The following is a 22905-nucleotide window of genomic DNA, read 5'->3' as shown; positions in this document are numbered from 1 at the left end:
AAGAATTGAAAGAGAGAAAAGAGAGACAGAGAAAGTGAGACAGCAGGGACTGAAAGTATGTGAAGGGAATGGAAGCCAAGAAGAGTCTTAATCACTGGAGAACATTACTGTGGCAGCAATGGCTAATATGGTTTTAGATTAGAGATATCCAAGACTTAATCCAAACTTCCTTTCTACTCTTCATTGAAATTGCTCATCATTACCCTCAAATTCTAAATAGACATGAACCATATACATAACCACCTCATGTTACAAATATGCCAGAGGAATGTAGCATGGGTGAATGTACACACTACTAGGGTAATCAACTGTCCTAGTTTGCCTGTGTATGTGAATAGAAAGAAGAAGAAAGGCATATACTGAGAAAGATAAAAGGAAAAGGTAAGAGAGAATTATAGGGAGAGAAGGAAAGAGTCGTACATATGTAAAGGCCACATATATTTGTTTATGTTTGCATGTATGTATCTTTCTATGGATATATTTATACATGTATCTCTCTATGTGTGTGTAAATATTTTAAAAGAGGAAAGAGGGGCACCTGGGCAGCTCACTTGGTTAAGAGTCAGACTCTTGATTTCACTCAGGTCATGATCTCACAGTTTGTGGGTTTGAGCCCCACGTTGGGCTCTGCACTGAGCTTGGAACCTGCTGGGATTCTCTCTTTCCTCTTTCTCTGCCCCTCCTCCATTTACACATGCTCGCTATCTCTCTCTGTCTCAAAAATAAATAAACATTTAAAAAAAGAAGAAGAGGAAAAAGAGAAGGATAGAATGATCTGAGTTTCAATTCTTACTTTGACATTTTATCATCTTTGGCAAGTCATGACTTATCCCTGAACCTTGGTTTCTCTATCTGTATAGTAAGTATAATATTATTTTCTTTATAGGATTACAGTAAATGTTAAATATAATATGTGTATACTATTAATTATATAACACACAAAGCACATATATATATTTTTATAATATATATTTTCTATTATCTATATATACATATGTCTGTCTATATTTAATATACCAAATTCATTCCATATCATTTGTTGCCAAGGCCAAAGAGAAGTCCATCCACAGCAACTCTTCCGTGTTTTCCTTCTCTTGTTTGGATTATACATGAAACCTGCTGTGTATTAAATCTATGAGATCATGAGAAAGGTGAGGCTTTAGCCTTCTGAAATTACTATCGCTTCTTGTTACGTGATTTCATGGAGAACATTATGCCAGATCTTCAGGTGTTCTCAGAGCACTGATCCTTACCAAGGCTCTCTCTGCTGACCTTATATGGAGCACTGGACAGCCAGGTTAAAAGTTGAAACCTCAAAGGTAACGAAACAGCTTTCATTCAGCCAAAATCCTGGCTCCTGTGGGGTGCTCTGTGGCAGAAAAGTACACTGCTGCCTCTTGTGGCACCCCCAAAATCCTGCTTTCCTTGTTCAGAGAGCCTTTTATCACCTTGGCTCCTCCCCTAGCGGCAAAGCTGCCAACACTTACCAACTCACCATTGGAAGATTGTCCTAATCCCTTCAGGAGCCAGGATTCTGAAAATTCTACTCAAGTGAAAAAGGAAACCCAGAACTCCAAGGGAAAATGGTCTGCTGGTCTCTTGACAGGGCAATTTTATATGCTATAAGCACATATTTTGCTGATGAGTTTATAGCTGCTCCCCCAAGAGTGACTCAAATTAATAATTTATGAATAATTTATCCTCTACTTTTAGTACTGTTATAAAGTTGATATTCAACACAATTTTAGTAGCTTTTTCTTTCCAATCCCTGCACATAAAACATATCCAGAAGTATTTCTGCTTCCTCTGAGAACTGACTAATGAGGAGATACTTAGGAAAGAAAAAATGCTCTCTCTATATTCATTAGTGAGAACAAGTTTTTAGTCACCTTAATGGCACTGATAGTATGTAATAATTAATGCAGCCACTTATGGTGATTCTTTATTTAAAAGACTTATCAATTCCATTTGAATTTACCACCCATTCTAACATGGCATATAAACAATTTCCCTGTTTGGTAATCCATCTTTGTATAAATACTCAAAGGAAAATAATGACTTCCTAACACCCTGTAATCCCCAGGTAATTGAGATGTTATCAGAATCGGGAACTGCAAAAGGAATTCGGGGAACAAACACAAGATCTAGAAACTTTTAATATCAATTATAACTTGTTTGAGATTCTTGAGTATGTTCATTTTAGTTTCCTGGTAGACACCAGTTTATTTTGTTAATTTTCTGCCTTCAAGTTATTTTGTAAGAACGCCATCACAAAAATATAAAAGGCAGTAGGCTGAGAGTATGGGGAGATAAATTCTCACTGAAATTAGAGGTTAGAAATTGGAAGGATATTTCTTCCAGATAATAAACATAGATCCACAGGAAGAAGAACAATGTGAGGGTTATCTGCTCATTCTCTCTTCTGAGGAAACTATTCTCATAACCACTGCCTCCTTTATAGCAAACATTTTGTATGATATAATTTGATGGTGAGCATCTAATTCCCAATTACTCCATTTTCCAAGAATTTGGAAATTTCAAGATAGGTTAGTATACTAAATGGAATAGGTGTATAATCTCAGAAATGGAGGTAAGCCATTTTCAGCTGTTGTACCCTCCAGAGCAGATGAAGTTTTTAACAGAGAGAAAAGGGAAGGGTATTCAAAGATGGCTTGATAGCCCTACTGATGTTCCCCACATGCCTCCTGCCCCTTGTTCCAGTCTTTCCTACGGCCTAGTTGCATTAATGCTCTTGGGCTCATGAGATATGATTATAGTAAATTATTTTTTGTTCAACAGTGTTTGAGTTAGAATCTGAAAGTAAAAGAGTCCTAATATGTGTAACTGTTTGTAAAAAAATTTTTTTAATGTTTTTATTTTATTTTTGAGACAGAGAGACAGAGTGCGAGTGGGGGAGGGGCAGAGAGAGAGGGAGACACAGAATCCGAAGCAGGCTCCAGGCTCCGAGCCATCATCACAGAGCCCAACACAGGGCTCAAACTCACGTACAGAGAGATCATGACCTGAGCCAAAGTCCGACACTCAATGGACTGAGCCACCCAGGCGCCCCTCATGTAACTCTTGTAGTAAAGTGAGAACAAGAACTTCAGACCAATAATTGATTATCAAGTAACCTTCACCTCTGTTCAACTCAGTTACACACATCGTTAATCTAGGCATTAGCATTAACACCTTAAATTATGAAGTTTTGACCTCCAGTATCCTACCCTGAGACCACCACCTCCTACCTGTCCATGTGTGTTGCATCCACTTCTACAGCTTTTGCCTTCTTAGTAAGTTGCAGACCCTTGAGAGGTTGAAAACTTAGACACTGAAGTCAGACAGATCTGGGATTTAATCTTAGGTGTAAATGTAATGATTTTTCGAATAAAGCTAGTCAATGTCTTAATGCTAAACTGATCCATCTAGACAAGGGGAATCATACCAGTCTCTGGGGTTGGAAAGCATATTCAGTGAGATGATGCTTTATGTAGCAGAGCACCTGGCACATAGTAGACACTCCACAGAGTCATCTATGCAGTTCTCATGTTGTTATTGCTCTCTCCGTTTTTCTTCAGTCTTCCTGGTTTTTCTTCCCTCCCCAGCCAATTGTGGATGCACCAGTTGTTCACATAACTCATATTCTTAACATCCACTCTTTTGCAGTCCAGTCCTTCTGTCTTAATTATGAGAGAAAACCCAGACATGGGATGCATTTTCCAACTATCTTCTCTTCTACTGCTGTCCCATGGAAGGTTCAAATTGACAGCCACCCCATGTCCATGGTCTACAAACTCAGCTTGGTTCCTAGAATTGCCTTTAAATCATTTTAGTTGATCAGCATTCCCCTCAATTTCTGTGTGAAATGTTTCCTACATTTCTTCAGGCCTCTGCCCAAGCAAACTACTTAACTTTCCACAAATCAATGCATTTAGATTCACTATGAGGATAATTTTACCAGCACAACACATTCTAACATCTACAGTCACATTCACTCTCTCTTCCTTTTCATCAGTCATGGAGAATGATGTGTCTATTCTCTCACTGCAGGCCACCACTTCCACTGTTCCCAATAAGCCCATCTTTTCACCTACTCTGGGACTTTGCTTTGCATTAGCCTTCCTTTTTATTTCTTTTATCTTCAACCTTCTCTCTTCCTACAGTCTCTTCTCTCGGCTAGCAAAAATTCTCAGATAATTTTTATCTACATATATAAGCTAAATTAGTTAACATGCTTTTGACTTCAATAACAAAATATCAAATAAAAGCAACCTAACCAATATGGAGTGTTTTTTTTATTATTATTATATCATAGAGTAGGAAGCATGAGGATAAGGGTCTGACCCTAAATATACAGAAGAAAACTGTAAGGCCTCGGATTTGCTGACACCACGAAGGCTTCCAAAACTGCCCTGATGTAGGCAATATTTGGTGGTAGTGGTTGTGGCTGTGGATGCATTGCTCCTATTTCAAAAATCTACATGCAGTTTCTGACTGGCGCACAAATGTAAATGAAGAGATCACTGTGACAGTGTCTTCTGATAGCAGCATATCTATCCACTGAGCCAGTGGATACTCTAGAGTTAACTAAGATAATCCCAGACCAAAAGAGCATTCTTGTTGGGAACCTGCCTATACTGTTTGGAGAGGAACCAACAAAATTAAGAATATGCAAATGCAAACATCAATCACTTGTAATCTTTTCAAGCCAGTGATTGCTCATGACCAAACTCTCACCAATGAACATAAGACCTCAAAATTGACCAAGATTAAGTTTTCATCTTTCACTTTACCAGTGGAATGGTGGCTCATACCAAAAATTACATTTGATTTATAAGGCAGATTTGATGTTGATTTATAAGGCAGAAATAATTATAAGGCAAATTTTGGGGATTATCTGAGGTTTGAACTGAAATATGTGCCTACTATTTCTTAAAATGGAAATCTAAAAATCCCACTCTTTAAAAAAATTTTAAGGGATGTCCTCATTCCTTTGGAGTACAGTTAAGACTGCTGACATGGCCAGTATAGGTGGTATAGCTAAGAGTTTAGCACATAAGCTCTGAGTTTAAATTATGGCCTCACCATTAATATGTGTGTCTTCTACCCTGTCTAAACCAGATATCCCTTAACACTCTAAATGTCAATTTCTTGTAAAGTGGGGATGAAGAGTACCAACCTCACAGCATTATGAAAAGATTGAATAAGATAATCCAATTAAAATATAGCAAGTAGGGGTGCCTGCGTGGTTCAGTTGGTTAAGTGGCCAACTTTGGCTCAGGTCATGATGACATGGTTTGTGAGTCTGAGTCCTGCGTTGGGCTCTGTGCTGACAGCTCAGAGCCCAGAGCCTGCTTCAGATTCTGTGTCTCCCTCTCTCTCTGCCCCTCCCCTGCTTGCACTCTGTCTCTCAAAAATAAACATTAAAATACATATATATATATATGGCACACAAATAATTACTGTGGTTCACCAAAAATTTTCAGTTCTCCTGGAAGCATAACTGAAGTACCCTGTAATTAGGTGTTAGGTGTGGCCATGAGGCTTGCTTAGGTCAATAAAAGTGGTTGAGGTCATATGTGTTAATGATTTGTCAAAAGCTTTAAGAACTAGGGTGCAATTTGTCATGCCCCCTTGTCCACTGCCATGATGATCGGCAATGCCCCAGATGGTGGCTGCTCTATTATCAAGGGTATCAGAGGCAGACAAGTTTAGAGCCCCCAGTTGATTTAAAACATACATGAAGCACGAGTGAGAAATATGCCAATGTTGTTTTAAGCCGCTGAAATTTTGGTGACTTTATTACTAGTGCACAACCTAGCACATGCAACTAGTGCAAAATGGCTAAAAATTATTTGAGATATTGTTGTTGTTATAGTTGTCATCATCCTCGTCAATATCATCACCATCTATATCATCATCCTAATCTCCATCGTCATCATCCTCATCCACATCATCCTCATGGTGATGCCCTCTTTCTGCTGTTCTCTTCTCTGTATACTCTTAGTACCTCTTGTCTCTCTTATCTCTTCTCCCTGCCTCAGCCATGGCAATCTCTGTCCATTTTCCTGATTGATACTGTTTTACATTTAAGGTTCTAATATTGGATACTTTATTTTCTCCTCCCTGCTTTGATCCCTCTTCTTACCATCATTAGCTAACAATAAGAGGTTCTTAAGTTAAACTGCACTTTCTCTTAATAGCATTCAATGAGACCTTGGAATTATTAGTCTAGGTCTTTTATGATAAAGCACTGTTGATTTTTTCCACTAGATCTTTTCTATCAGGTTTTATTTTCTTGTAAAGTGACAATCTTATCTACCATCCCGTAAGTGAGAAGCCTGAGTTATCCACTTTCCCTTTCTTTCCCTTGTTTCACATTAATAAAAAAGTCTTATTCTATCCAAAAAATATCTTTAATTTGTCAGCTTCTCTCATATATTCCATGTCTAGTGTGAATCAAGCAACCATCATTACTCCTCTGAACATGAAATAATCTCTTTTTTGGTCTAGTTCTTTCCAACTTTTGTCTTCTTCCACTGTATTATTTATGTAGCAGCCAGAGTGATTGGAAGACAAACAAACAAACATAAATCTGTCATGGTGTTTTCTTCCTTAGGCCTTTGGTGTCTTTTACATGCCTTGAACTAAAATCCAAACCCCTTACCATAGATGTATAACTCTACTGTTATCTAACTCCTGCCTGTTCTTCAGATTCACTTACTTATTTGTCTACAGCCTTATTGGCCTCCTTTCTCTTTCCCCAACTGCTGAAGTACATACCTATCTAAGAGCTTTTGTGTGTGAAATTTCCTCTACTTGGATGATGTTACCTCTACTCTTCATATGGTTGAAGTATGCATGGGCTTAAATGTTTCTTTCCCAGGGGTACCTTTCATAACCATCTTCATGAATGGGTTCCATATCACCTCTGTTCTGTGTCATTGTGACCTATTCATATCCTTCATGACACTTAATACCACACATACACACACGTGCACACACACACTTATTTCTTTATTAATTTTGTTATCTTAGAAATTTACTGTAAGCAATGAAGGTTGGGACCATTTCTATTTTATTAACCAATATCTTACCAAGTTGTTGAATGAATAAATGTTGGTCACAATTTCAAAGATCATCATATAATTCTTGCAAAGCATTAATTGTTTAGAACAATAAGGGAGGAATTCTTAAATTCTGCTCCTCAATATTATCTTTATTACCCATATAACAACATGTCAGCTATCATACATAGATTACCATCACTTCAGAGTTATCCTGGCTGAGAAGCCACCCATGCATTCTAGCTCCAGAGAGTATGGGATTAAAAACACAATTTGAACTATGTTAAAACCATGAATTCCAGTCTAAAAATTGATCTCCAACATGTCAAACAGCAAAGATGAATAATATGTCTCAATTCTCTGATAGTGAAAATTTGAAAGCAACATTTTTAAATAGATATATACTGAGAAAGGTATGGGTAGTGCAATTCTACTATCACCTGTGTTATGATGATTTTGGAGAATGAAAAAGTTATTGTTGAAATCCCTTAAGGTCATAAATGATTAACATCCAGATTTGGGGAGTTGGAAAGGACCTTAAAGATAATTTGAGATAAAGCATGAGAAATTCCTCTGTGAATATAAGCTACTAAGTGAATCATTTTCTTCTGTCCTTGTCTAATTGTTTTCCCATGCCCCAGCCCCACGAACTACCATCTCTCATCTGTGTGACTCCATCTGCCTCTCAGGTTCTCTTGCATCTTCTCTCACCACCCAGAAGCCATTTTCTACACAGAAGCCAGAGTCATCTCTTTAAAGAAAATGTGAGTTGATTCCTCCTCTCCTTCAACCTCTGTCATGATGCCTCACTGCACTTAAATTAAAAACCCATTCTAGTTAACCGTTGCAGACATTCTTGCCTCCTTGTTCCTACTCCAGTATGCTGACCTCCCCCCCAGCCTCACACGTGCTATTTCTTCTATTTGGGTTGTCCTTACATGACTCCTTTTCACTATTCAGGCCTATTTTGTCACATGTGGCACTCCTCAGAGGTGGCTTTTCCAATTACCTTATCTAAAATAGCTCCTTTCTCTCCATTCCCACCCAGCTACTCTCCATTTAATCAAGTTTTTCAATAACAAGCTGAAATTCATATTGTTTAGTTGCTTGTTCATTTATTGGTGGTCTCTCACAAAGAACTTTAGCCCAGTGAAGCTAAGGAGCTCATCAGTTTTGTTTGCCGCTGTATCTACTGCTCTTAGAACTTGATCTTACATGTAGTAAGCACCCAGTAGATACCTATGGAAGGGAGGGAGAGAAGGGAGGAAGAAAACACACAGACCTCTTAATGTGTGGGAGACATATGTGTGGAGAATTATTTCACCTGCTCTGTCCACCCAGCCCCTTCACAGGAAAAACTTGATGACAACAGTTTATATGGGAGAAATGAGTAAGCTTATGGGGTGAGGCAAGGGCTCTTTCTCACCCCACAGAAAGCACCATGGTTAGTAGAGCAAAATTTTTCTCCCCTGTCACAGGGGCTCTGCTACTCGGTGACTGATTCCTCCCTGCCCTCTCTGGAGTCAGACTTCACATTGTCAAAGGGCATAAATACACATTTTAGCTTTGCTTCAAGGAGCAGCAATAATTAATGTCATTTTACTGATGACGAATGGAATTCTATGAACGAGTTCAGTATCACATATGACTTAAAATAATTTTTTTGAACCACCCCAAATCCATTCTTAGCTACTCGAACGTCAAAAGCTTATGCATCTCTTCCGCGTGCCAGGGGCCAATGGTTTTCATGGATGGTTTGATGCTGGGGGCTATCTGTCAAGTATTAAATAACAGACAAAATTATGCACCAGCTTCCTGAGTTGGAAAGTGACAGACAAGAAAGTTGCCATTTGCCCCTGGGTGTAAGGGAAATGAGAAAGAAATTGTTACAGCAACTTGGTGCTGTTGAGCAAATAGTCTAATCTCTGGAAAATAGGAAGCCTCGAGGGAGAATACAATAATATTGTCCTGCTTCTTGTTGCTTCCTCTATAACAAACAATTGCAATGCAGAGGAGCGGAACCGAGGCCCCAGTTAATCAAACCAAAGAGGCATGCCAAAAACTAAAAGGCAAATGCCTTCAAAGAAAACACCATAAAACAATGTACTAATCAGGATTTGTAAGGATGGGAACAAAGCCATTACTTTTAATGGACAATTGAAATGGGTTCCCCACATTGGACTGTTGAAAATTATATTTAACAAATTTTCTTAATATAAAAGTAAAATATATCTACCATAAAAAAATAGAACATGTTGAAAATGCTCTAAAATTTTCAACATCTTACCACACATAAATAACCATTGTTAATATTTTAATATTTCCTTCCAATAGCTTATACTGAGAATGTTTTCTAAAGCAATCAATATTCTCTCAAAGCATGGTATTTAATAATTCAATATTATTCCATCTTCTTGTTATAATTGTTTCTCTGTAGTTGCATTTTTTGATATCTTTCAATTGCTATTAGGTTTGTTTTACTCATGTATATATATATATATGTATATATATATGTATACATATATATATATATATAGACACATAGGAAAAAGACAGGAAGGAACACACGCTATATATATGTATTACTTATGTTATATAATTTTAATTCAATTTTATCCTATATCTTAAATTCACTGTAATACTAAGAACAATATCTAAGAATATTTTAACTTCACAGGATTTAACAGAATTTTATCATTACATAAAATATGATTTTTTTAAACATTAGGCTTTTTTTCTCTTATAAATGAAGGTGTAATAAATATTCTTATACCTGAATTCCTGTGTGATTTTCTATATATAACTTCTATTATGAAATATTCCAGCCACAAATAATTATATATATATATATATATATATATATATATACATATATATAATTATTTCCACAAATAATTATATATATATATACATATATATAATTATTTTTAAGATCTCTTAAGACAGTAAGCTTTAATAATCTATTCTATAAACATTGTTCTAATGCCATTATGTACTTTATATTTTTGTAAATATCAATGTAAAATTTATTCCTCTAAATATAGTTCAATTTTGAGTTTTCTCTTTCTTTCTTTTTCTAGAAAGTTCTTGCCAACTCTATTTCTTCTAGGTCTTTTATGGTTTTATCTATTTCATTTAACTCTTTAGTTCATCGATATTTATCATAGTATATAGTATGAGGTAGTAACCTTTATTTCTCTTTTTTAAGTTAGCCAATTTTCTAGCAACTTTCCTTAAATAAGGCAAACTTAACTTATAATTTATTTTATTTTATTTTAATTCTAATTTTAAATGTCCTGAATTTCTATTAAATTTTTTTTTCCAGTATGTTTCTGGGCTGTCACTTATGTTTCTCTGCTTTCAGGACCTGCATCAACTCAGTAAGATTTCATAATTGTAGCATTACAACATCTTTGATGATACACTAAACTCTCCCTCTTTTTTTCCATATAATTTTATTTTTCAAGCTGATTTTGACTGTTCTCATTCATGTATTCTCCAAAATATTGTTAATATGTTTTTTATTTAATTGCATTATATTAATGAATGAAACTACAGACCCTTGATAAGTTTAAAATAGGGAGTTTTCCCACTAAAAGGAAAATTGTATTCTCCTTTATTTACATTTTCATTAATGCTATTTTATTTGGTAGTTCCTTTAGGTTTATCTCAAGGTAATGTATATTTATGTTAATGCTGCAAATTGGATCATATTTAGCACATTTTTTTCTCTAGCCATTTACTCCATTTTGTTGATAGGCTTATCACTGAAAGCGTTTACAGTATCATCCTGTTAACTCTTGAATTTTCTGTTCGATCATTTTGATTCTACATTTTCTATAGTTATACCTATTCTCTTATTCCTTTCTTATTGCTAGATATTGGTCATCCTGTTAACTTAGTTAACAGTATTAATAGTGAAAGACTGGCCTTGTTCTTTACGCAAAAGGGAGGGAGATGAGTCTAATGTTTAATTGATATACCTAATGCTGATGATTGACTTTTGTTAAGGAAGTGAATTTTTCCCTCTATTAACTAAATGCTTTATTCCGAATTAGAAATGGAATCATGTCTGATTTTTGCTATTTATAGAGATAAATTGTGTTACAATACACTAATATTGAAACATCATAAATTGCTGAAGTAAACTTTATACTGTCATGGTGATTTCTTTTTTATTAATACTAGTATAATTCATTTGCAAGTATTTCACTTAGCAGTTTTCACACATACTTGTAAGTGACATTGGACAATATAGATTTCCCAAAGACAGTTCTGCCAAACAATAGTACTTGATAAAAGATTTTGAGTTTCAAATATTTATAAGAAATAGAGCTGGATGCCTAAAGGGAAAGATTGGCTGACCTTCCTCTTCTTTGCTCATCTTTCTCACTTGTTATCTGACGTGATAGAACCGGATGGTGAGGAAATAAAAAAGGACAAAGAAAATGAACAAGTATAGTTTCCACCCTTTCAATGAGGCAGATGGAAAAATACAAATGCTTTATTTTGTGCAGTACTTTTTTGGGGTTGCTGGAGATCCTCTACCTGACAGAGCTGATGCATCCTCCTGGCTATGCCCTCTCCTTATCCCTGGACCAACTGCATGGAATCTGTTGGGTCACACTGCTGCCTCAGGCAGTCCTTCTTGCCATAGACCTTCACAGAGGTAGGGGCAGAGGGACCATGTATCTTTACCCTGAGACAAACACATGGATCTCCTCTCCTCACGTCTCTGTGTTTCCTCAATCTGGCAATTGGCAAGCAACCTTCAGCCAGAATTTTGTTCTTTCAGTTACCTAGGCTAGAACTTCCAAGGGGTCCCATACTACGGGATCACATGAGGCTCTTTTTTTTTTTTTGAGAGGGAGAGAGAGAGAGAGAGAGAGAGAGCAAGCTGGGGAGAGGGAGAGACAGAGAGAGAGAGAGAGAAAGAGAGGAGAATCTTAAGGAGGCTCCATACTCAATGCAGAGCCCAACACGGGGCTCAATCCCACGACCCTGGGATCATGACCTGAACCGAAAACAATAGTCAGGCACTCAACCAACTAAGCCACCCAGGCGCCCCACACATGAGGCTCTTTGAATGCCCTCTCGCTTGGCTTGATGTGAGAGGAATCCATCCTTTCTCCATTTAAAAAATGAAACAAAACAGAATTCTGACAATTCTCTCAGAAAGAGCTATCTCTCCTTTCAGAACTCACATTTTTATAGGCAGAAGTAAATGATGTCTACCATGGCAGAAATGGCTGTAACATTTAATGGCACATTCTTCTGAGGTGATGTAAAGATTACTGTAGAAAGTAGAGGCACCAGGCAACTGTTGCACTTGCCTCTCAGTCAAAATTTGGAGAGACTATCATTTTAACATCTTGTGTGTGTGTGTATTAATTAATTACATGTTAAGTATATAATATGTAATTAATACATATTTTATATGTGTGTATTTATACTATATATATATATGATATATATAGTATATATATATATATCAGTATATAGGTACAGCAGACTTACATACAAATCTATCTGGACCTGGACACCCATTGTAAATAGTTAAGTAATTCTTGGAAGGAAAACATTTTTTTTTTCTATTTATTTTCCCATGAATATTTCTGTAACTCAAATTTTCTGTTTTTAAGCCATTTGGTACATTTTATTTTCCCTGAAAAGTCCTAAGTGTCACTGGGATTTTCATAGCAATGAACAGAAACTTATTTATGCTGTTCAATAATAATTTAAAAAATGTCCTATATTTGTGATTTATGTACTTTCTTTTTATTTTCTGTATTTATTTTTATTTCTCATTTTAAAATTGTTTTCCTAACTTCATGGACTTCTTTTTTTTTTCAAAGTATTACTGCTTCCACACTTTTCCTTATTCCAAATATCTAGTTTCTCCCCTTACATCATTTCTCTTATTTTAAAAAATGGATTATATTATCTCTAACTTTCTCAGTTGAATTCTTAATTCAACACGTCTCTTCTTTTTGATGTTGAATTTGTTTAAGACTCTGAGGGTGCCACTGAGTACAACTTTTGCTGGTTTAAATATTTGTTGTTTATGTCTTGCTTCATATTTTAAAATTTTCCCTTAACTGGATTTTTTATTTCCTCTTTAGAAGAAAATTACATTTGTTTGCTTTTTTAACATTTAAAACATTTTCTATTTGTTATAATTTTTTAAAATTTTGGAACAGCAGGGAGGAAGAGTAAGAAATTAGACGGCTGTGTTTCTAGCTGCAATACTGTTGGAGCATAAATTTACATGTATCCAATTCTCCTGTTTACTAGTTCTGTCAAATTTTAGTTCTGCCTTCATTATTTCTTCTTCTTTAGAAAAAATTTCCTTGACTTTCTTCTTTATATACTGTTTGCTCTTTTACTGAGTCTCACCCATTACCCTTAGTCTTTTATCTCATTTCTGAATATACATTTATTGATATAATAGCTGATAATTTCTAAGGTGCAACATTATAGCAAATGTCATTATGAAAAAAGTCATGACCTCTACAGATTGAAAGCTCTGTTTGGCCTTTGCTCTTGCCTGCAAGTGGCTTCGCTATGCTCCTGCTGGAGTATTTTGTAATCTCTTTGCCTTGACTCTACAGAGATTCCTCTAGGGCTTGTGTCTGTCTAATAATGGTGAGTGTGGGAGAGATTGAATGAATCTTCTTTATTTATTCTATTTACCATGTACGTGCACACACAAAATCCTTATTTCAGATCATAGGCTTGAGGGACAGTTGACATAGATTTATACTAAGATTTCAGTGATGTGGCACCTTGAAGTGAATGAATAGGGAAGTATACAGCCAAACGAAGAACTAACTCTTGCTTTGCTGAAGCAGATGATCTGAGGACCACCATTGTGTACCCATTCTTCTCTTAATGGCAACAGTGGATGTAGCCAAGGCCATAGGTATGGTCTCTCTTGTCTTCTTCCTGATACTGCTACCTGTCATATTTGGGAGAGGAAATAGTCATTTTGGTAGCTATCTGATTGTTATATTTCATGTGTGAGAATTTCAAATAACCCACAAAATTGGATGCATAGTTCTATGCTCTGCCCTCCTTTTGAGCACTTGTTATATTCATTTGTTGGGTTTAGTGAACTGAGGTTAGGATCATTTTCACTTAGCTTTGGAGATTCTACCTTATGGTGGACATTTTAACTATAATTATAATAAATTCCTCAAGATAGATAATGTTATAGCTTAGAAAATAAAGGTAAGTCTGCACGAATTCTGGTTTGAAATACAGCCCCTTACAATTTGTTATCTGTCAAAATCTCAGGCAAATTTCTTAACTTCTCTGTGCCTTGATTTCCTCATCTTTAAAATGGGAACAATGCACATACCTACTTCATAGGGTTACTATGATGATTAAATAAGTTATATGTAAAACGTCTAGTGCTGGGCATATTCTCAGTTCATTATATGGTTTGTTTTATGTTAATGTCATGTCTCGTGGGTTCCAAAGCTGATGGCACTTTTTAAATCATCATCTTCTTTATTTTATAACACTCAGTTATTTTTTTTTTAAATGTAGATTGAAGAGGTGAATTTAGTAAGCTGTATAAAGGTTTCTCTAGGGCTTATGTCTTTTTATCCACTTGTCTGCATTAGTAAATACCATGATTTTGATGATCAAAATCCCTCAAGGAGCTGCTCCAAAAGACAGTTAATACTGTGGGGGAACCTAATATCTTTGTCTACCTATACACAGAAATATGCTTACACCAAAAAAACATTAATGTATATATGTGTACATACAATATTTAAACATTGACACAAATCAAATGTAGGTATTTAAAAATCATTTGAATAACATATGTGATGGATATTTAAAGAGCTCTTTGAAAATATGAATGTGTTTCATCTAGACAATGATTTATGTAGCAATTAAAAATATGTGTAAAGATACTTTACTAATTGAGGAAATTATCAGAGACCATATGTAAAGTTAATAAAGCAGGATAAAATGTTTTAAATGCTAGATGACTCCAATTTTGTAAATGACATATGGTGTCTATATATTTGTTCAGTTAAAAATATTGGAAGGCAATATACTCAAATATTAATAGTGGTTATCTCCTGGTGGTGGCTTTAATATTTCTTCTTATATATTTTATGTGTAAGCCTGTAAATTTTTTTCTAATTACAAATTAAAATTAAGATTCATGAAAATGGCGCATTTCTGATGAGACCTAATTCATGCTAGTGACAATGTGTTATATTGCTATGCAAAGTAAATAAGCAAACAAAGGAAAGTTCAAGTAATGTCAAAACTGTCCATATTAGCCACTTCCAGAAATCAGTTGAGTAATGTCTAAAACAAATTTCCCAAGTGATCATATGGAGACAGTAAAAATATCAGTGGTTGCTGGGGGTGGAGGAACAGAGAGTATGGGTAGGTGGAGTCCAGGGGAATTTTAGGGCAGTGAAAATACTCTGCATAATGCCATAATGATGAATACATGTCTGGATACATTTGTCAAAACTCATAGAAGGTACAATAACAAGAGTGAACTGTCATGTAATAACTATGGATTTTGGGTGATTATCGTCTGTCTACATAGGTTCTTCAGTTGTTTGAAATGTACCGCTCTTGTAGGGGATGTTGATCAGGCAGAGGCTAGGCATGTGTGGGAAAAGGATATGGCAAATCTCTGTACTTTCCTCTCAATTTTGCTGTGAATTTAAAGCTGCTCTAAAAACAAAGACTTATTTAAAACATAATAAAATAAATAATAAAGTAAAACAAAAACAAAAACAAAAAAAAACCCTCCCATTCATTGACTCCAGCCATATACACTTCTTGCAATATTAACTGGGGAATAACTTAAAGGAGTTTTTCTTAAGTATTAAAGTTCACACATTTTCTTTACTAACCTTATGACATTTTTAGTCAGAGACCTTTCCACCCCACCAAAAATACACACATACTGACCTATACACCAGCACAGCTTACAGTTTTGAGTGTTTACAGGCCGTATGAAAATTGTTCATGAACCTACAGTTTCTCCTTCCAAAAAAAAGAAAAAGTTAATGTGTATTCTATGATATTAATTGTGGAGTTACTTATGGTAGTAAATAAATCAAAGCAATTTAAATGCCAAATAATAATAAGGTTTCTAAATAAATCATAACATAGGAATAAACTGGAATTTAAGTAGCCTTTAAATTAAATCTTTACAAAGACAATGTACTACCATTGGACAGTATGATGTATTATTTTAAAAATTATAATGCAACATAGTAGGAAAATAACTGTGAAATATGCGCACATGTGGAAAATATACAAAAACACTGCTTAGCATGGTCTTAGTATTGTTGAATACATGCTGATTATTTTATTTTTCACACTTTCAGTGACATTAATTTTAAAATAAGGTGGAAAAAAATAGCAAAGCCAAAAGAAAATCAGTTAAATCTAATTAACTGTTGTGCAAATGTTCATAGCACCAGGTGCCTGTCTCTCCTTTTTCACTGCAGAAAGGACCCATGGTAATGCTTTATGATTATGATTATGATTATGATTTTCAGCTAGAATGGATGGAATTTGCAGGACAAGCTACTTTTTTACTGAAAGTCAAACTTTTTTTTTTTTTTTTTAACATAGGAATACCCAATTTCTCAATCTCTCTGGTATACTTTTCAGCTGTTTAGGTTTTTGATCTAAGAAAGATTTTGCTTTAAAAATGATACTGCAGGAAAGAAAAAAGTGGAGGATGACTCACATAAACGAGACTGGTCCTACTTTGTACTCGGCTTTGTTTGTTGGTTGGTTTGGCTTGGCCTTAATCATTAACTTACTGCAGTAGACTCTTCTTAGATCCTATGAGTACCTGAATTTCTAACTTCCCTCAGGTATTCCAAGTGAGCTTGCCTTTTCCTATTCTGCCACTCCATATATGTATGCCACACATTTTAATTTTCAGAATGTGTTGGCATCTGTCTCCGTATTTGATTCAGTAGCTTCATCTATGTTCAGCTTAGAATATGGAACATTTGGAGAAAACTGTCAATGAGAAAATAAGAATGGATTAATATTTAACAATTCATTCTACAAATCTGTGCATTTTTTTCCCATCTTAAACATAGATTTTCATAAATTTGTGTCAAGTTGGAAGAAGTGGCAAAAGTGTAGATTTTAGTATATTTAATGTTTGAGCTCAGTAGGCATAATTAATGCCCAACAGAAATTCTAAAAAATGAAATATTATTATGGGGAGAGTCCAGTTTACAGAGAATTATGAAACAGAAACCCATCTTATTTTGCAAACCAGTTACCTAATATTTCTTTACATTATTTTAGCCTTAGATTTGATTTTTAGTTGTATTTTACTTGAAGCCTTTAAAAATGTTATTGGTTTATTTTTTATTCAATGTTTAAAGATGATCATTTTCTTTTATTTATTGTTTTGTTATTTTACATAAATGGATGATTTTATCTTTCTCTCTTACAAAATAGAAAATATTGTAAAAAAACAGCAATAAGAAGGTTGAAAAGTCTGTTAACAATATTTGGAAAATGAAAGGGCCCTAGGCTATGTCTGTATTTGAGAAGATATTGGCTAAAGTCATGAACCTTATTATCACTTACATTTGAAACATTACTAGTTTATTCCTCCACTAACACAACTCAAAAGAACAAAGCTATTTTCTCTACAAAATCACATTAGTCTCTCATTTTAGCTGAAAATTTCCAGTTTAATAAATGAGAAGTGAGATAAAAGGAACATGCAGTAAAAACCCAACCTAAGGGAATCTGAGTGTACAGATTCATCAAAGACTACTCTTTAAGAAGATACAACAGGGAAATGGTAGTCAAGGAATCACTCCACAGATGAAAACTTACATGATAAAGTCAAGATTATTATTAAATTGATCATTAATATTATGATTTTTAATAAGCAGTATGGTGTATCTCCCTTGAAAAAAGTGCCACAAAATGTAACCAAACTTTACTGGGGTGTCAAGGGACAAAAATCTACATTATTTCCGAAAGCCTTCATATCTACTTCACAGAGTAGAGAATAGCATTTTGAAATAATTTCTTGGAAAAAGAAACATGTATACTCCTTGAAACAAAATCACTATCATAGGCACAAGAGATTGTTCCTGTTTTTTTTTTTTTATTTTAAATAACTACTAAAGATATTCTGCTGACCATTTTGTATGTATTCTTCTGTGTGTGACTTACATACTATATTTAAAATATGGTTAAATCAGTTAATAAAATATATTAATTATGAAGAACTAGGGAATTCATTTTTCATTTAGATTTAATATGTATAATTGGATACTTGAAAAAATAAGAGGGAGTCAAGGTATTTCCCTCAAATTATCTTTGAAATATACACAGTGGCCACTTAAATGTGTAATGATTTTAGGGTGAGTAGTATGTTCTTCCCTTTATTTCAGTTTGAACAAATGTATCTACTCTGCAGACATTTTTGATAAAGACAGGATTCAAAATCAGGTGTATAGGGCAAACCTTAAAAGAGAATCACTGTATATTTTTGCTGTGTGCATTTCCTATGAAACATATTTGAATCCAAGGACATCCATGTCATGAGAGTTTGGACACATTTGGGTGAGCTGTAAGAGAAAACTCTACAGAAAAGGAGGACACGTTGACTTTTAAAATGCTGTGTGTTTGTGTTGTGGTGTGTGTGTGTGTGTGTGTGTGTGTGTGTGTGTGTGTGTGATTGTTTAAGCCCTTCAATTTAAGTTGATTTCAGAAAGGACTGTATCAATGTAATGTGGAACAAGGTTGTGTGAATGGTTCATCAGACGTCTAAATACCGTCAAAAAGTTTAAAAAAGTGCATTTTCTTCTGGATTTTATAAACAACTAAATGGAATCCTTATGACTTTAAAAACAACACAAAGAGATGTATTGTTTTTGATTCACATAGTTTAAAATTCTACATTGTTTTACTGAAGACTAAGAAATTCAGACTTTGGGATATTGATGAAGAAAAATTATATGGAAGAATGTTAGTCCTAGTCAGGATGCTATGGAAGAGCAAATAGATATTGATTTGTCAGAAACAGTAATTAAAACCAAAATTAAATAAGTAAACTCTGCATTTTTTGGTCTATTGTGCCCCAAAGGGCAGATTATTTCCAACAATAATGTGGAAGTGTCCCCAGATAATTTATTGACTATTAATTGGAGGGTTTATCTTAAGGAGTTTGAGATGCAAAAATAATTGAGTATATCAACATGTATCCTGTGTATCTAGTGAGTGTCACTGCGTCTGTGAGAAGAGAACATGTTCAAAGTCTCATGCCTTCTCTGAAGCACCCTTTACTCAGGGTTTGATAAAGGTTCACAAAGGATACACTTTCTTTAAAAAAAAAAAGCTGCAGCAAAATTTATTCCAGAAATCTGGGCCAAATTTTGATGCTCAAGGTTTGAATTAGGTATTCTTGTGGCCATCGTCTTTCTACTTTCTTACCTGTCCTAGGGAAATATACTTTAAAAATGACAAAGGTGATCCTGTCTATTCTCTATGGAAATTAAATGGAATATTATAAATGTAAGTCTTATTTATAGATTGATATACAGGTTCCAATAATTTTTGAGCCTTACAAGACATATCTATTAACTTCCCGAGGGGTTGTGTTGAAATGATTGCATGAAAAATGACCAAGTAAAGTCTAAGTTAGAATGGTTGGATAACAGGTATTATTCAATTTGGAAGGAGATCAAAGATGAACTAGATCATCCTCCCTATTTGACAGATGGGGTCATGGAGCTACTAGTATGTAAAAGTCACAAGCTTTCACAAAGATGACTCTCAACATAAATTGTTTGCTGTCCCACAATTAATTATTTCATAGGCAACAATACCTATGCAATTGATATAGATGTTTAGGACAAAAAGTTTTGAAAGTACTAGAAGCCTAGTCTCTATTTTATCAAGATTGTGTCTGGTCACGTCTGCTATTAACTTCATAACTTCACTGGGAATCCAATATTAACGTGTAATATCCAGCCCTTCCGCCCCCACCCCCCTACGCCGTGTCTTCAACTCAACTCTGCACTAGAGCCTGTGGGCATTAGAAGCCAAAGGTACCACCTGTGTAGGCACCTTTGGGAGAACTTATGTTTATATTTGTAAAAAATATATTTGAGACCATTATAGCCATAGGGACAGCAATCATATACACCCATAGTTTAATCTTTAGGTTTAAGAGATAATCTAGCAGAGATTTTATTTCAGGGTCTTGTGAATTTTCCAGCCCAAGGATATTTCTGCTTACCTAAGAAAGAGAAAGTTCTGGAAAATGCATGTGTCACCTAAATATTGCAAAGTTGGCCGACCTCTACATAGTTTGATTTCATTGGATTTCACCTTAATATTTGTCAAACTAAGCAAAAATAAAGCTAACAAAATAATCAAACATGTAAGTTTCATATACATATTTTATATATACATATATGTTAGATATGTATGTATGTGTATATGTGTGTGTAGTCACAGTAGAAAATAGATTATTATAAGAAAACAATGTAGATCTTAAGGAATGAATTTCTTCCTTTACCCTCACTATTTCTTTAAAAGGGAAAGAAAAAATAAAAGAGGAAGAGATAAAGCTTATTTAAAGGCATCATTTCCCTTGACATATTGGGATGCATCTAAAATTGAGAACAGCCCAGAAACACTGTGCTGATCTTTCCTGGATGAAATCTGAATTTCTGAAGACTAAAGTACAAACACAGTAGAGATGTGCTATCATCGAATACACGATACTGAATCTATACAATCGAATAATAATAAAAAAGTATTCTTTATATAGAAAATGTTTCCCAGATACCAAAAGATCAAATAAAAATCCCGCCCCTCCTGCTCTGCTTCTAAGTATACTATTTCCTCATTTGGGAAATGTTTCACAGCTCTTGTCTCAGGGCGATATTTTCTGGCTTACAGGGCTGGAATCAAAGGAACCACCATCTCCCCTCACTTAGGGAGCCAGGGTTTCCTGTAGCACCATACAGCAGATGGGTGTGTGTGACTGCTGCATACAACAAGCGGACTCTGGTGGAGACCTGATTGTTGACAGCCTTCACCATGGTCGCCAGAGGGCTCACTTAAATTGCAGCCATCATTTAATCCGGAAGCCAGTGTACACAATCTTGAAGTCTGCTTGGCCCTCCTTTTCTCTTTTTGGTAGGTCTGATATGCTATTATTATTATCAAAAGAGATTAATTTGTGGAGTTTTAAAATCAGTGCTGTTCCTCCTGCAGAAGACCTATTGCTACTTAGAAATGATGTGAATCGCTGGAGATGGAATAAATGGACAAATATTAAGTCCTTAAGTCACAGCAAGGTAAATATTGGATTAGAGTGTAAAACAGAGCATTTAATAACGTACCAAAAAAGTCAGAAAGAAAATTTGGAGGCCAATTCAACATCATTTCTATTATTTCTCATTAGCATAAAATTGGTCATATATTTTGCACAACAGCGTTCCACAGCAGTCACTGGCAACTTAGAATAACATACACTTTATGCATCAAAAAAAGACTAATCAGAAAATGATTCAGAGTAAAAAAATAATGAGTGACATTCATTATTCAGTAAATAACTAATCCGCAACTTACTTAATCACAAATCTCCAAATATCTTCACATAACAAAGACAAGGAACATGAAGCAAAATCAAAGGTGTCTTGTAGAAATAAGCACCTCTCTGTAGGCACATGAGCTTGAAGGACAAGGTACCGATGGCTCCAGGTGTTTGTTTGTCATGTTATATCAACTTTGAGTCTTGATGCTATCAGCACTTGTCAGGTGGTGCCCAAATATGTGCATTTTGGGCTTGGACCCTTTATACAGGAGAGCTTCATATTCCAAAAGGAGACAAATAACTAATGAAATAACCATTAATATCTGTTCTTCATGGAATATTTTGTCTTGATTATCAATTAGGAAGTAACTATATCTCTAAACTACATCAGACCGCCAGTGGATATGCCTGATATTCATGTTCATCAGGATGCACGAAGGTGTTTATAATCATATGATGTATGGTTCCACTTAAAAAAAATGAGTAGGGGACTGGATTAGGACTCAAATTTGGTTGAAAATATTCAGTTTTTTCAGAGAAAATAATATTTGACTTGACTGCTGCAGGCCACGTAATTATAACCTGCTAACTGGGTGAAATCTGTATGAATCCTTTAGTTATGCAACAGGTAACATTTTGATGAAAAACCGAAGAAACAAGGTTGACTTCAAAAGACTTGTGAGGCCTTCCAGTTAGTGTTTGATAAGAGTGGTAAATTTCAACCCAATAACATATTGAATACGCAGCTTATGGGATTTTTTTTATATACTTGTAAATGAAGACCACCTTTCTGAGATATTCCCAAAGATACAATTTTTTAAATGAGAACCTAGATGATCTAGACATTAAAAATTTGTAATAATCTTTTAAGAGTCTAACAGCATTACCTCTATATTTAAAATAATGTAAGTATAATAGGACAGTTAATGAATACCAAAACCTTTTGTTAAATATAAAATGCATTTCTACCAAAGTGTTTTTTCAATATTTGAGACCTTGAAGTTTCACTAAACAGTGTTGATAAGAAAACAATGATTTTTTTTCCCTACATGGCATATGTCTATTATTAAAGAATGTTCTCAAAGAGCAATTTGCTATGTATTTTAAACAGAAACAACATAAACTCAAGAAAGAATTGTATATATTCAATATTTGTTTCAGAAATTACATTCCCTTTCAAGGTAATGTGAATCTTCCACAAGGAAATTTAACCAAAGTCTTCCCAGACTGCAGTAAAAGAAATCTTTTATA

General features: G+C 34.8%; 1 protein-coding gene across 2 annotated transcripts in view; it reads left to right on the top strand.

The window, feature by feature from the left end:
- Positions 1–11998, top strand: part of LOC123381008 — a 789636-nt gene extending 777638 nt beyond the window's left edge. For both annotated transcript variants that reach the window (XM_045041010.1, XM_045041011.1), the window contains exons 7-8: positions 7757–7831; positions 10393–11998. In XM_045041010.1, coding sequence (XP_044896945.1) covers positions 7757–7831; positions 10393–10495 — 178 coding nt within the window. In that variant the 3' untranslated portion in view covers positions 10496–11998. The remainder of the gene's footprint in view (positions 1–7756; positions 7832–10392) is intronic.
- Positions 11999–22905: the final 10907 nt, after the last annotated feature.

The sequence above is a fragment of the Felis catus genome, chromosome D2 (genome assembly GCF_018350175.1).
Source record: "Felis catus isolate Fca126 chromosome D2, F.catus_Fca126_mat1.0, whole genome shotgun sequence".
Classification (NCBI taxonomy): domain Eukaryota; kingdom Metazoa; phylum Chordata; class Mammalia; order Carnivora; family Felidae; genus Felis; species Felis catus.
This window is presented reverse-complemented; position numbering and strand designations above follow the sequence as displayed.